The sequence below is a fragment of the Mesocricetus auratus genome, unplaced genomic scaffold (assembly GCF_017639785.1).
Source record: "Mesocricetus auratus isolate SY011 unplaced genomic scaffold, BCM_Maur_2.0 Super-Scaffold_100025, whole genome shotgun sequence".
In the NCBI taxonomy this organism is placed as follows: Eukaryota; Metazoa; Chordata; class Mammalia; order Rodentia; family Cricetidae; genus Mesocricetus; species Mesocricetus auratus.
Window position 1 is genome coordinate 28,051,012 of NW_024429206.1, and position 11,489 is coordinate 28,062,500.

Consider the following 11,489-nt stretch of genomic DNA (forward strand, 5'->3'; position numbering starts at 1 on the left):
TTATTTCCTCTTTGACCCAGGGATGGTGCAGTTGAGCATTATTCAATTTCCATGAGTTTGTAGGTTTTCTGCAATTTGTGTTGTTGTTGAATTCTAATTTTAAAGCATGGTGGTCTGATAAGATGCATGGAGTTATTCCAATTTTTTTGTAGCTGCTGAGGTTTGATATGTTGCCAAGTATGTGGTCGATTTTTGAGAAGGTTCCATGTGGTGGTGAGAAGAAGGTATATTCTTTTTTATGTGGATGAAATGTTCTATAGATATCTGTTAATCCCAGTTGGGTCATTACTTCTATTAGCCCTTTTGCTTCTTTGTTGAGTTTCTGTTTGGTTTATGATGTATTTTTAAAAAACTCTGTAAAGCTGTGTTACTTTGTCTGTCTAAGACACCTGATTGGTCTAATAAAGAGCTGAATGGTCAATAGTTAGGCAGGAGAGAGAAATAGGCAGGGATGCCTTGCATAGAGAATAAATAGGAGGAGAAATCTAGGCTAGAAAAGAAAACTGAGAAGAGGGAGGGACAAGAAAGGGAGGAGGGCTGGAGGGATGGCTCAGAGGTTAAGAGCACTTGCTGCTCTTCCAGAGGACCCAGGTTCGGTTCCCAGCAACCACATGGTGGCTCACAACCATCTGTAATGAGATCTGGTGCCCTCTTCTTTCATGCAGGCAGAATACAGGTATGTATAAGTAAATAAATAAATAAATAAATTTAAAGTCTTGAAAGAAAAGGAGGAGAGAAGGACGCCAGGGGCCAGCCACCCAGTCACACAACCAGTCATGTAGTAAGAAGGAAGAAAGACACATAGAATAAAGAAAGGTAAAAAGCCCAGAGGCAAAATGTGGAATATTAATTTAAGTTAGAAAAGCTGGCTAGAAACAAGCCAAGCTAAGGCCATGCATTCATAAATAAGAATAAGTCTCTGTGTATTTATTTAGAAGCTGGGTGGCAGGCCTCCAAAGAGTTAACAAAACAAAACAACTACACAGGACACATGACGATCAACTCACACTTTTATAGCATCTCTGAGGTTAAAACGTCACTCTGGGCAGTGCTAGGCACAAGGGTCATTTGAGGGCTTACAGGTTAATCAGTGAGAAGTTCTACAAGGTCAGGGGGCTTGACATGGAGCATGAACTCAGTGCTTGGTGCTCAGGTCTTCTGTCCCCACACCGGTTCTTGGATTTGTTAGCTGCTGTAGAGCTGCCCATGGAAGAGCTCGTGACGTTGACTTCTGCCGTTCGGCTCTCTCGAGTCACGCAGGGAGAGTGACTCGCTGAGGCTGAGCTGCTACGTTGCTTTCAGCTTTTGCCCTCCTTGTGGCATCCCACTGCACCGAGAGAGACTGGGACAGTCCACTGTGCTCTACGTGGCAGAAGTAGGGGTCTGTGTCCTGAGCAGGGACTTCAGCCTCCACCCAGGATACGTAAGTGCCATTCCCACTGGGTAAAACACCTCCTGATTCAGATGCCAGCATCTTGCCAGCCCGGTTCCAGTGCAGACTAATTCCTTGTGGGTAGAAGTCATAGGCCAGGCATTTAAATATCCTGTTTCTTCCTGGGGCTGCACGGCTGGTGATGGTCACAGCGGGAGGATCTGGGGAAGGATAAAGTGTGGACATTGAGAGTGTAAGGTGGGTTTTTTCCTTCCATGCCTTTTTTCCTAACTCCCTTCATGACCATCCAGTCTGACTCCTCCAAGAGACCTCTGTGAAGCTCAGGCAGGCCCGAGGCTTCCCCCAAGCCTTCTCTGTTGGGTTACGTGGTATGTCCACAGATACCCTCGCACTCCGTGCCTCGTGTTATGGTGTGTTGACTTCAGTTGGCAACAGACTGAGGCAGGGTTGGGGAGATGGCTTAGTGGGTAAAGGGCTTGCTCCGTAAACATGATGGTCTAAGTTTAAATCTCCAGAACACATGTGAAAGTTGGATGCAGTCATGCATGTCTCTATTCTCAGAGCTCATATGTGGTGACAGGGAGATAACTGAAAGATGGTGGGGCAGGCTAGCCTGGGGTCTCAGACAAGGCAGAAAGTGGGGACCTACAGCTCAGGCTGTCTTCCAATGTCCACACATGTACCATCACACAATACACCCTTATACATACATGTATGCTTATATACATATGTACACACACAGAGACACAGAGAGAGAGACAGACAGAGAGAGACAGACAGAAAGAGAGAGAGAGACAGAGAGAGAGAGATAGATAGAGAGAGAGAGAGATAACAAAACACAGAGACAGGATCTTGCTACATAGCCCAGGCTGGCCTTGAACTTGTGACGTTCCTGCTCCGAGTGCTGGGGTTACTGACATGCATCACCATGCCCAGACTGAGTGTTTTGAGTGTGCTGTATAGTCCCAACACCCCGTGCCATCTCAGCCCAGCTCCTCAGTTCTGTCCACATCTCTGTCCCTTAAGCGTTCTCCTGTTCTCCCCGTTCTCCAGTGGAAGTCTCAGTGTGCGGCACTGATTCTGCGCCTGCCTGTTCATTCCTCCTAGCCAGATGTTTTACACACCCACTCCTCGCTGCACACAAGACGAGGGGCGTCGCGGTGTCGAGGAACTACTGTGGAGTTTGGAATCTGGATTCAGCTAAAGCTGAGTCCCTGTTTTCTTTCTTTCCTTGTCCAGCCCTTCCGCCCCTTCAGAGACAGGGTACAGCTGGCTTGGTGCTTTCCATGTGGGCTGGCCCTGAGCTCATGGCAATCCTCTAGGCTCAGCCTTCTGAGTGCTGGGATTGCAGCGTGTGCTGTAAAGTGAGGGTTATTTATGGAACCTTGCCATTCAGTCAGCTTTGTTTCTGACTTTTTTTGTTTTGTGCTGAAGATTAAATCTAGACTCTTGTACATAGCTAGGTACGTGCTCTACCCCTGAGCCACACCCCAGCCCCTCACTGGGGGATTCTAGGCAGGTGCTCTACCCCTGAGCCACACCCCAGCCCTCACTGGGGGATTCTGGGAAGATGCTCTTAAACAGATCTATACACCTTAGCTCTTCCCACTTGAAGTTTTGATGAACATTCCCTTTGGTGTTCACATCATGCCTTCAGAAGGAACGAATCCTAGTAGATGAAAGCTGTGGGACTAAGGGACTAACAGGGGTTGATTAATCAACCAGCCATGGTCCCCTAAGGCTGAGATCACCTTAGCTTTCAGTTCAGAACTTGGAGTAGATAATCAAAACAGTGCACACCTTTTTGGTCCAGGTGAGATCTGCTGTAGTTGAGGTACCTCTTCAGCATTGCAGGGCACTCCTCTTCCAGGTATGCCTTGGCTCGCTGTGTGTAGACCTTTTCTGCCTCCCACTTCTGTTTGGTGTTCGCAGCTGCTGGGTCTAAGGGGATCCAGGCTGGGATTTCTTTGTTGAACTCTATGAAATCCTGTCCATCGTAGGCATACCTCCAGAACGCTCCACTGCTGCTGTTATTCAGGAGCTCACAACCGAACATTCCCTGGAAGGTGTGAGACCCTGAAGCCTCCCCGACCCCAAGGGGAGTCAGTCAGATGGGTGGCAAGTCCAGCTGAGTGACTTTCATTCCTGCAAGCTTGGGTTGTGGGTTGTGGTGTGTGGGTGTGGGGTGTGTGTGTGTGTGTGCTGTGTGGGGTGTGGGTGTGGGTGTGGTGTGGGGTGTGGGTGTGGGTGTGGGTGTGGGGTGTGTGTGTGGGGTGTGAGGTGTGGGGTGTGGGGTGTGGGTGTGGTGTGTGGGTGTGGGTGTGGGTGTGGTGTGGGGTGTGGGTGTGGTGTGGGGTGTGGGTGTGGGGTGTGGGGTGTGTGTGTGGGGTGTGAGGTGTGGGGTGTGGGTGTGAGGTGTGGGGTGTGGGGATGGGAGTGGGGTGTGGGTGTGGGGTGTGGGGTGTGGGGTGTGGGGATGGGAGTGGGGTGTGGGTGTGGGTGTGGGGTGTGGGTGTGGTGTGTGGGGTGTGGGGTGTGGGTGTGGGGTGTGGGGTGTGGGTGTGGGGTGTGTGTGTGGGGTGTGGGTGTGGGTGTGGGTGTGGGGTGTGGGTGTGGTGTGTGGGGTGTGGGGTGTGAGGTGTGGGGTGTGGGTGTGGGTGTGGTGTGTGGGGTGTGGGGTGTGGGGTGTGTGTGTGTGCTGTGTGTGGTGTGGGTGTGGGTGTGGGGTGTGGGGTGTGGGGTGTGGTTGTGGGGTGTGGGTGTGGGGTGTGGGGTATGGGTGTGGGTGTGGGGTGTGGGGTGTGGTTGTGGGGTGTGGTTGTGGGGTGTGGGTGTGGGGTGTGGGTGTGGGTGTGGGGTGTGGGGTGTGGTTGTGGGGTGTGGGTGTGGGGTGTGGGTGTGGGGTTGGGTGTGGGGTGTGGGTGTGGGGTGTGGGTGTGGGTGTGGGGTGTGGGTGTGTGGTGTGTGTGGTGTGGGTGTGGGTGTGTGGTGTGGGTGTGGGTGTGAGGTGTGGGGTGTGGGTGTGGGGTGTGGGGTGTGGGTGTGGGGTGTGGTTGTGGGTGTGGGGTGTGGGGTGTGGGGTGTGGGTGTGGGTGTGAGTGTGGTTGTGGGTGTGGGTGTGGGGTGTAGGTGTGGGGTGTGGTTGTGGGTGTGGGGTGTGGGGTGTGGGTGTGGGGTTGGGTGTGGGGTGTGGGTGTGGGGTGTGTGTGTGGGGTGTGGGTGTGGGGTGTGTGTGTGGATGTGGGGTTGGGTGTGGGGTGTGGGGTGTGGTTGTGGGTGTGGAGTGTGGGGTGTGGGGTGTGGGGTGTGGGTGTGGGGTGTGGTTGTGGGTGTGGGGTGTGGGGTGTGGGGTGTGGGGTGTGGTTGTGGGTGTGGGGTGTGGGGTGTGGGGTGTGAGGTGTGGGGTGTGTGGTGTGTGTGTGGGGGGTGGGGTGTGGGGTGTGGCTGTGTGTGTGGGGTGTGGGGTGTGTGTGTGGGGTGTGGGTGTGGGGTGTGGGGAGTGGGGTGTGTGTGTGGGGTGTGGGTGTGGGGTGTGGGTGTGGGTGTGTGTGTGGGGTGTGGGTGTGGGTGTGGATGTGGGGTTGGGTGTGGGGTGTGGGTGTGGGGTGTGGTTGTGGGTGTGGGTGTGGGGTGTGGGGTGTGGGTGTGGGGTGTGGGTGTGGGGTGTGGGTGTGGGGTGTGGGTGTGGGGTGTGGGTGTGGGTGTGGGTGTGGGTGTGGGGTGTGGGTGTGGGTGTGGGGTGTGGGTGTGGTGTGTGTGGGTGTGGGGTGTGTGTGTGGGGTGTGGGTGTGGGGTGTGGTTGTGGGTGTGGGTGTGGGGTGTGGGGTGTGGATGTGGGGTTGGGTGTGGGGTGTGGGTTTGGGGTGTGGTTGTGGGTGTGGGTGTGGGGTCTGCGGTGTGGGGTGTGGGGTGTGGGTGTGGGGTGTGGGTGTGGGGTGTGGGTGTGGGGTGTGGTTGTGGGTGTGGGTGTGGGGTCTGGGGTGTGGGGTGTGGGTGTGTGTGTGGGGTGTGGATGTGGGGTTGGGTGTGGGGTGTGGGTGTGGGGTGTGGTTGTGGGTGTGGGTGTGGGGTCTGGGGTGTGGGTGTGGGGTGTGGTTGTGGGTGTGGGTGTGGGGTGTGGGGTGTGGGGTGTGGGGTGTGGGTGTGGGGTGTGGGTGTGGGGTGTGGGTGTGGGTGTGGGGTGTGGGGTGTGGGGTGCGGGTGTGGGGTGTGGGTGTGGTGTGTGTGGGTGTGCGGTGTGTGTGTGGGGTGTGGGTGTGGGGTATGGTTGTGGGTGTGGGTGTGGGGTGTGGGGTGTGGGGTGTGGGTGTGGGGTTGGGTGTGGTTTGTGGGTGTGGGTGTGGGTGTGGGGTGTGGGGTGTGGGGTGTGGGGTGCGGGTGTGGGGTGTGGGTGTGGTGTGTGTGGGTGTGCGGTGTGTGTGTGGGGTGTGGGTGTGGGGTATGGTTGTGGGTGTGGGGTGTGGGTGTGGGGTGTGGTGTGTGGGGTGTGGGTGTGGGTGTGAGTGTGGTTGTGGGTGTGGGTGTGGGGTCTGGGGTGTGGGTGTGGGTGGGGTGTGGGGTGTGGGGTGTGGGTGTGGGTGTGGTTGTGGGTGTGGGTGTGGGGTCTGGGGTGTGGGGTGTGGGTGTGTGTGTGGGGTGTGGATGTGGGGTTGGGTGTGGGGTGTGGGTGTGGGGTGTGGTTGTGGGTGTGGGTGTGGGGTATGGGGTGTGGGTGTGGGGTGTGGTTGTGGGTGTGGGTGTGGGGTCTAGGGTGTGGGGTGTGGGGTGTGGGTGTGGGGTGTGGGTGTGGGGTGTGGGTGTGGGTGTGAGTGTGGGTGTGGGTGTGGGTGTGGGGTCTGGGGTGTGGGGTGTGGGTGTGGGGTTGGGTGTGGTTTGTGGGTGTGGGTGTGGGGTGTGGGGTGTGGGGGGTGGGGTGCGGGTGTGGGGTGTGGGTGTGGTGTGTGTGGGTGTGCGGTGTGTGTGTGGGGTGTGGGTGTGGGGTATGGTTGTGGGTGTGGGGTGTGGGGTGTGGGGTGTGGGTGTGTGTGTGGGGTGTGGGTGTGGGTGTGAGTGTGGGTGTGGGTGTGGGTGTGGGGTGTAGGTGTGGGGTGTGGTTGTGGGTGTGGGGTGTGGGGTGTGGGTGTGGGGTTGGGTGTGGGGTGTGGGTGTGGGGTGTGTGTGGGGTGTGGGGTGTGGGGTGTGTGTGGATGTGGGGTTGGGTGTGGGGTGTGGGGTGTGGGGTGTGGGTGTGTGTGTGGGGTGTGGGTGTGGGTGTGAGTGTGGGTGTGGGTGTGGGTGTGGGGTGTAGGTGTGGGGTGTGGTTGTGGGTGTGGGGTGTGGGGTGTGGGTGTGGATGTGGGTGTAGGTGTGAGGTGTGGGGTGTGAGTGTGGGGTGTGGGGTGTGTGTGTGGGGTGTGTGTGTGGGGTGTGTGTGTGGGGTGTGGGTGTGGGTGTGGGTGTGAGGTGTGGGGTGTGGGTGTGGGGTGTGGGTGTGTGGTGTGGGTGTGGGTGTGGGTGTGGGTGTGGGGTGTGGGGTGTGGGGTGTTGGTGTGGGGTGTGGGTGTGGGTGTGAGTGTGGGTGTGAGTGTGGGGTGTGGGGTGTGGGTCTGGGGTGTGGGGTGTGGGTGTGGGTGTGGGTGTGGGGTGTGAGTGTGGGGTGTGGGGTGTGGGTGTGGGTGTGGGGTGTGGGTGTGGTGTGTGGGGTGTGAGTGTGGGGTTTGGGGTGTGGATGTGGGATGTGGGATGTGGGTGTGGGGTGTGGGTGTGGGTGTGGGGTGTGGGTGTGGGTGTGGGTGTGGGGTGTGGGTGTGGGGTGTGGGGTGTGGTTGTGGGTGTGGGTGTGGGGTGTGGTTGTGGGTGTGGGTGTGGGTGTGGGGTGTGAGGTCTGGGGTGTGAGTGTGGGGTCTGGTGTGTGGGGTGTGGGGTGTGGTGTGGGTGTGGGGTGTGGGGTGTGGGGTGTGGGTGTGGGTGTGTGGTGTGGGTGTGAGTGCGGTTTGGGGTGTGGGGTGTGGGGTGTGGGTGTGTGTGTGGGGTGTGGGGTGTGGGTGTGTGTGTGGGGTGTGGGTGTGGGTGTGGGGTGTGGGTCTGGGGTGTGGGGTGTGGGTGTGGGTGTGGGTGTGGGTGTGGGTGTGAGGTGTGGGGTGTGGGTCTGGGGTATGGGGTGTGGGTGTGGGTGTGGGTGTGGGTGTGGGGTGTGGGGTGTGTGTGTGGGGTGTGGGTGTGGGTGTGGGTGTGAGGTGTGGGGTGTGGGTGTGGGTGTGGGTGTGGGTGTGGGTGTGAGGTGTGGGGTGTGGGTGTGGGTGTGGGTGTGGGTGTGGGGTGTGGGGTGTGGGGTGTTGGTGTGGGGTGTGGGTGTGGGTGTGCGTGTGGGTGTGAGTGTGGGGTGTGGGGTGTGGGTCTGGTGTGTGGGTGTGGGTGTGGGTGTGGGTGTGGGGTGTGGGGGTGTGGGTGTGGGTGTGGGTGTGGGGTGTGGGTGTGGTGTGTGGGGTGTGAGTGTGGGGTTTGGGGTGTGGATGTGGGTGTGGGGTGTGGGCTGTGGGGTGTGGGTGTGGGGTGTGGGGTGTGGGGTGTGCGTGTTGGGTGTGGGTGTGGGGTGTGGGGTGTGGGGTGTGGTTGTGGGTGTGGGTGTGGGGTGTGGTTGTGGGTGTGGGTGTGGGTGTGGGGTGTGAGGTCTGGGGTGTGAGTGTGGGGTCTGGTGTGTGGGGTGTGGGGTGTGGTGTGGGTGTGGGGTGTGGGGTGTGGGGTGTGGGTGTGGGTGTGTGGTGTGGGTGTGAGTGTGGTTTTGGGGTGTGGGGTGTGGGGTGTGGGTGTGTGTGTGGGGTGTGGGGTGTGGGTGTGAGGTGTGGGGTGTGGGTGTGGGGTGTGGGGTGTGGGTGTGGGTGTGGGTGTGGGTGTGAGGTGTGGGGTGTGGGTGTGGGGTATGGGTGTGGGTGTGGGTGTGGGTGTGGGTGTGGGGTGTGGGGTGTGGGTGTGGGGTGTGGGTGTGAGGTGTGGGGTGTGGGTCTGGGGTGTGGGGTGTGGGTGTGGGTGTGGGGTGTGGGGTGTGGGGTGTGGGTGTGGGGTGTGGGGTGTGGGTGTGGGGTGTGGGTGTGGGTGTGGGTGTGGGGTGTGGGTGTGGGGTGTGGGTGTGGGTGTGGGTGTGGGGTGTGGGTGTGGGGTGTGGGGTGTGGGGTGTGGGTGTGGGGTGTGGGGTGTGGGTGTGGGTGTGGGGTGTGGATGTGGGGTGTGGGGTGTGGGGTGTGGGTCTGGGGTGTGGGTGTGGGGTGTGGGGTGTGGGGTGTGGGTCTGGGGTGTGGGGTGTGGGGTGTGTGTGTGGGGTTGTGTGTGGGGTGTGGGTGTGGGGTGTGGCGTGTGGGGTGTGGGTCTGGGGTCTGGGGTGTGGGGTGTGGGGTGTGGGTGTGGGCTGTGGGTGTGGGGTGTGGGTCTGGGGTGTGGGGTGTGGGTGTGGGTGTGGGTGTGAGTGTGGGGTCTGGGGTGTGGGGTGTGGGTGTGGGGTGTGGGGTGTGGGGTGCGGGGTGTGGGTGTGTGGGTGTGGGGTGTGGGTGTGGGTGTGGGGTGTGGGTGTGAGTGTGGATTTGGGGTGTGGGGTGTGGGGTGTGGGTGTGGGGTGTGGGTGTGGGGTGTGGGTGTGGGTGTGGGGTGTGGGTGTGGGTGTGGGTGTGAGGTGTCGGGTGTGGGTCTGGGGTGTGTGGTGTGGTTGTGGGTGTGGGTGTGGGGTGTGGGGTGTGGGGTGTGGGGTGTGGGGTGTGGGTTTGGGATGTGGGGTGTGGGTGTGAGGTGTGGGTGTGGGGTGTGGGGTGTGGTTGTGGGTGTGGGGTGTGGGTGTGGGGTGTGGGTGTGGGGTGTGGGGTGTGGGTGTGGGGGTGTGTGGGGTGTGGGGTGTGCGGTGTGGGGTGTGGTTGTGGGTGTGTGTGTGGGTGTGGGGTGTGGGGTGTGGGTGTGGGTGTGGGGTGTGGGTGTGGGGTGTGGGTGTGGGGTGTGGGGTGTGGGGTGTGGGTGTGGGGTGTGGGGTGTGGGGTGTGGGGTGTGGTTGTGGCTGTGGGGTGTGGGGCTGGGTGTGGGGTGTGGTTGTGGGTGTGGGGTGTGGGGGGGGTGTGGGGTGTGGGGTGTGGGTGTGGGTTGTGGGGTGTGGGGTGTGGGTGTGGGGTGTGGGTGTGTGGTGTGGGTGTGGGTGTGGGTGTGGGGTGTGGGGTGTGGGGTGTGGGTGTGGGTTGTGGGTGTGGGTGTGGGTGTGAGTGTGGGTGTGAGTGTGGGGTGTGGGGTGTGGGTCTGGGGTGTGGGTGTGGGTGTGGGTGTGGGTGTGGGGTGTGGGGTGTGGGGTGTGGGGTGTGGGTGTGGTGTGTGGGTGTGAGTGTGGGGTGTGGGGTGTGGGTGTGGGTGTGGGTGTGGGGTGTGGGGTGTGGGTGAGGGGTGTGAGGTGTGGGTGTGGGTGTGGGTGTGGGGTGTGGGTGTGGGTGTGGGTGTGGGGTGTGGGTTGGGTGTGGGTGTGGGGTGTGGTTGTGGGGTGTGGTTTGTGGTTGTGGGTGTGGGTGTGGGTGTGGGGTGTGGTTGTGGGTGTGGGTGTGGGGTGTGGGGTGTGGTTGTGGGTGTGGGGTGTGGGGTGTGGGTTTGGGGTGTGGGGTGTGGTTGTGGGTGTGGGTGTGAGGTGTGAGGTGTGAGGTGTGGGGTGTGGGTGTGGGGTGTGGTTGTGGGTGTGGGTGTGGGGTGTGGGGTGTGGTTGTGGGTGTGGTGTGTGGGGTGTGGGTGTGGGGTGTGGGGTGTGGGTGTGGGGTGTGGGTGTGGGGTGTGGGGTGTGGGGTGTGGGTGTGGGGTGTGGGTGTGGGGTGTGGGGTGTGGGGTGTGGGGTGTGGGGTGTGGGTGTGGGTGTGGGGTGTGGGTGTGGTGTGTGGGGTGTGAGTGTGGGGTTTGGGGTGTGGGTGTGGGGTGTGGGTGTGGGGTGTGGTTGTGGGTGTGGGTGTGGGGTGTGGGGTGTGGGTGTGGGTGTGGGTGTGGGGTGTGGGTGTGGGGTGTGGGTGTGGGGTGTGGGGTGTGGGGTGTGGTTGTGGGTGTGGGTGTGGGGTGTGGTTGTGGGTGTGGGTGTGGGTGTGGGGTGTGAGGTCTGGGGTGTGAGTGTGGGGTCTGGTGTGTGGGGTGTGGGGTGTGGTGTGGGTGTGGGGTGTGGGGTGTGGGGTGTGGGTGTGGGTGTGGGGTGTGGGTGTGAGTGTGGGTTTGGGGTGTGGGGTGTGGGGTGTGGGTGTGTGGTGTGGGTGTGGGGTGTGGGTGTGAGGTGTGGGTGTGGGGTGTGGGTGTGGGGTGTGGGGTGTGGGGTGTGGGTGTGGTGTGGGTGTGGGTGTGGGTGTGGGTGTAGGTGTGCGGTGTGGGGCGTGGGTGTGGGTGTGGGTGTGGGTGTGAGGTGTGGGTGTGGGTGTGGATGTGGGTGTAGGTGTGAGGTGTGGGGTGTGAGTGTGGGGTGTGGGGTGTGGGTGTGGGTGTGTGGTGTGTGGGGTGTGGGTGTGGGTGTGGGTGTGGGTGTGGGGTGTGGGGTGTGGGTGTGGGTGTGGGTGTGGGTGTGGGTGTGGGTGTGGGTGTGGGGTGTGGGGTGTGGTGGTGTGGGTGTGGGTGTGGTGTGTGGAGTGTGGGGTGTGGGGTGTGGGTCTGGGGTGTGGGGTGTGGGTGTGGGTGTGGGTGTGGGTGTGGGGTGTGGGGTGTGGGTGTGGGTGTGGGGTGTGGGGTGTGGGTGTGGGGTGTGGGTGTGGGTGTGGGGTGTGGGTGTGGTGTGTGGGTGTGAGTGTGGGGTTTGGGGTGTGGGTGTGGGGTGTGGGTGTGGGGTGTGGGTGTGTGATGTGGGTGTGGGTGTGGGTGTGGGTGTGGTGTGGGGTGTGGGTGTGGGGTGTGGGTGTGGGTGTGGGTGTGGGGTGTGGGTGTGGGTGTGGGTGTGGGGTGTGGGTGTGGGGTGTGGGTGTGGGTGTGGGTGTGGGGTGTGGGTGTGGGGTGTGGGTGTGTGGTGTGGGTGTGGGTGTGGGTGTGGGTGTGGGGTGTGGGGTGTGGTGTGTGTGGGTGTGGGTGTGAGGTGGGTGTGGGTGTGGGGTGTGGGGTGTGGGGTGTGGGGTGTGGGTGTGGGTGTGGGTGTGGGGTGTGA

General features: G+C 60.7%; 1 protein-coding gene across 1 annotated transcript in view; it reads right to left on the reverse strand.

Annotated features, from left to right (window-relative positions):
• Positions 1–992: 992 nt before the first annotated feature.
• Azgp1 (alpha-2-glycoprotein 1, zinc-binding) overlaps positions 993–11,489 on the reverse strand; it is a 16,824-nt gene continuing 6,327 nt past the window's right edge. The window contains exons 3-4 of the mRNA XM_005080493.4: positions 3,194–3,469; positions 993–1,593 (exon numbers count right to left, since the gene is read on the reverse strand). Of these exons, the coding sequence (XP_005080550.1) occupies positions 1,253–1,593; positions 3,194–3,469 (617 nt within the window). The 3' untranslated portion in view covers positions 993–1,252. The remainder of the gene's footprint in view (positions 1,594–3,193; positions 3,470–11,489) is intronic.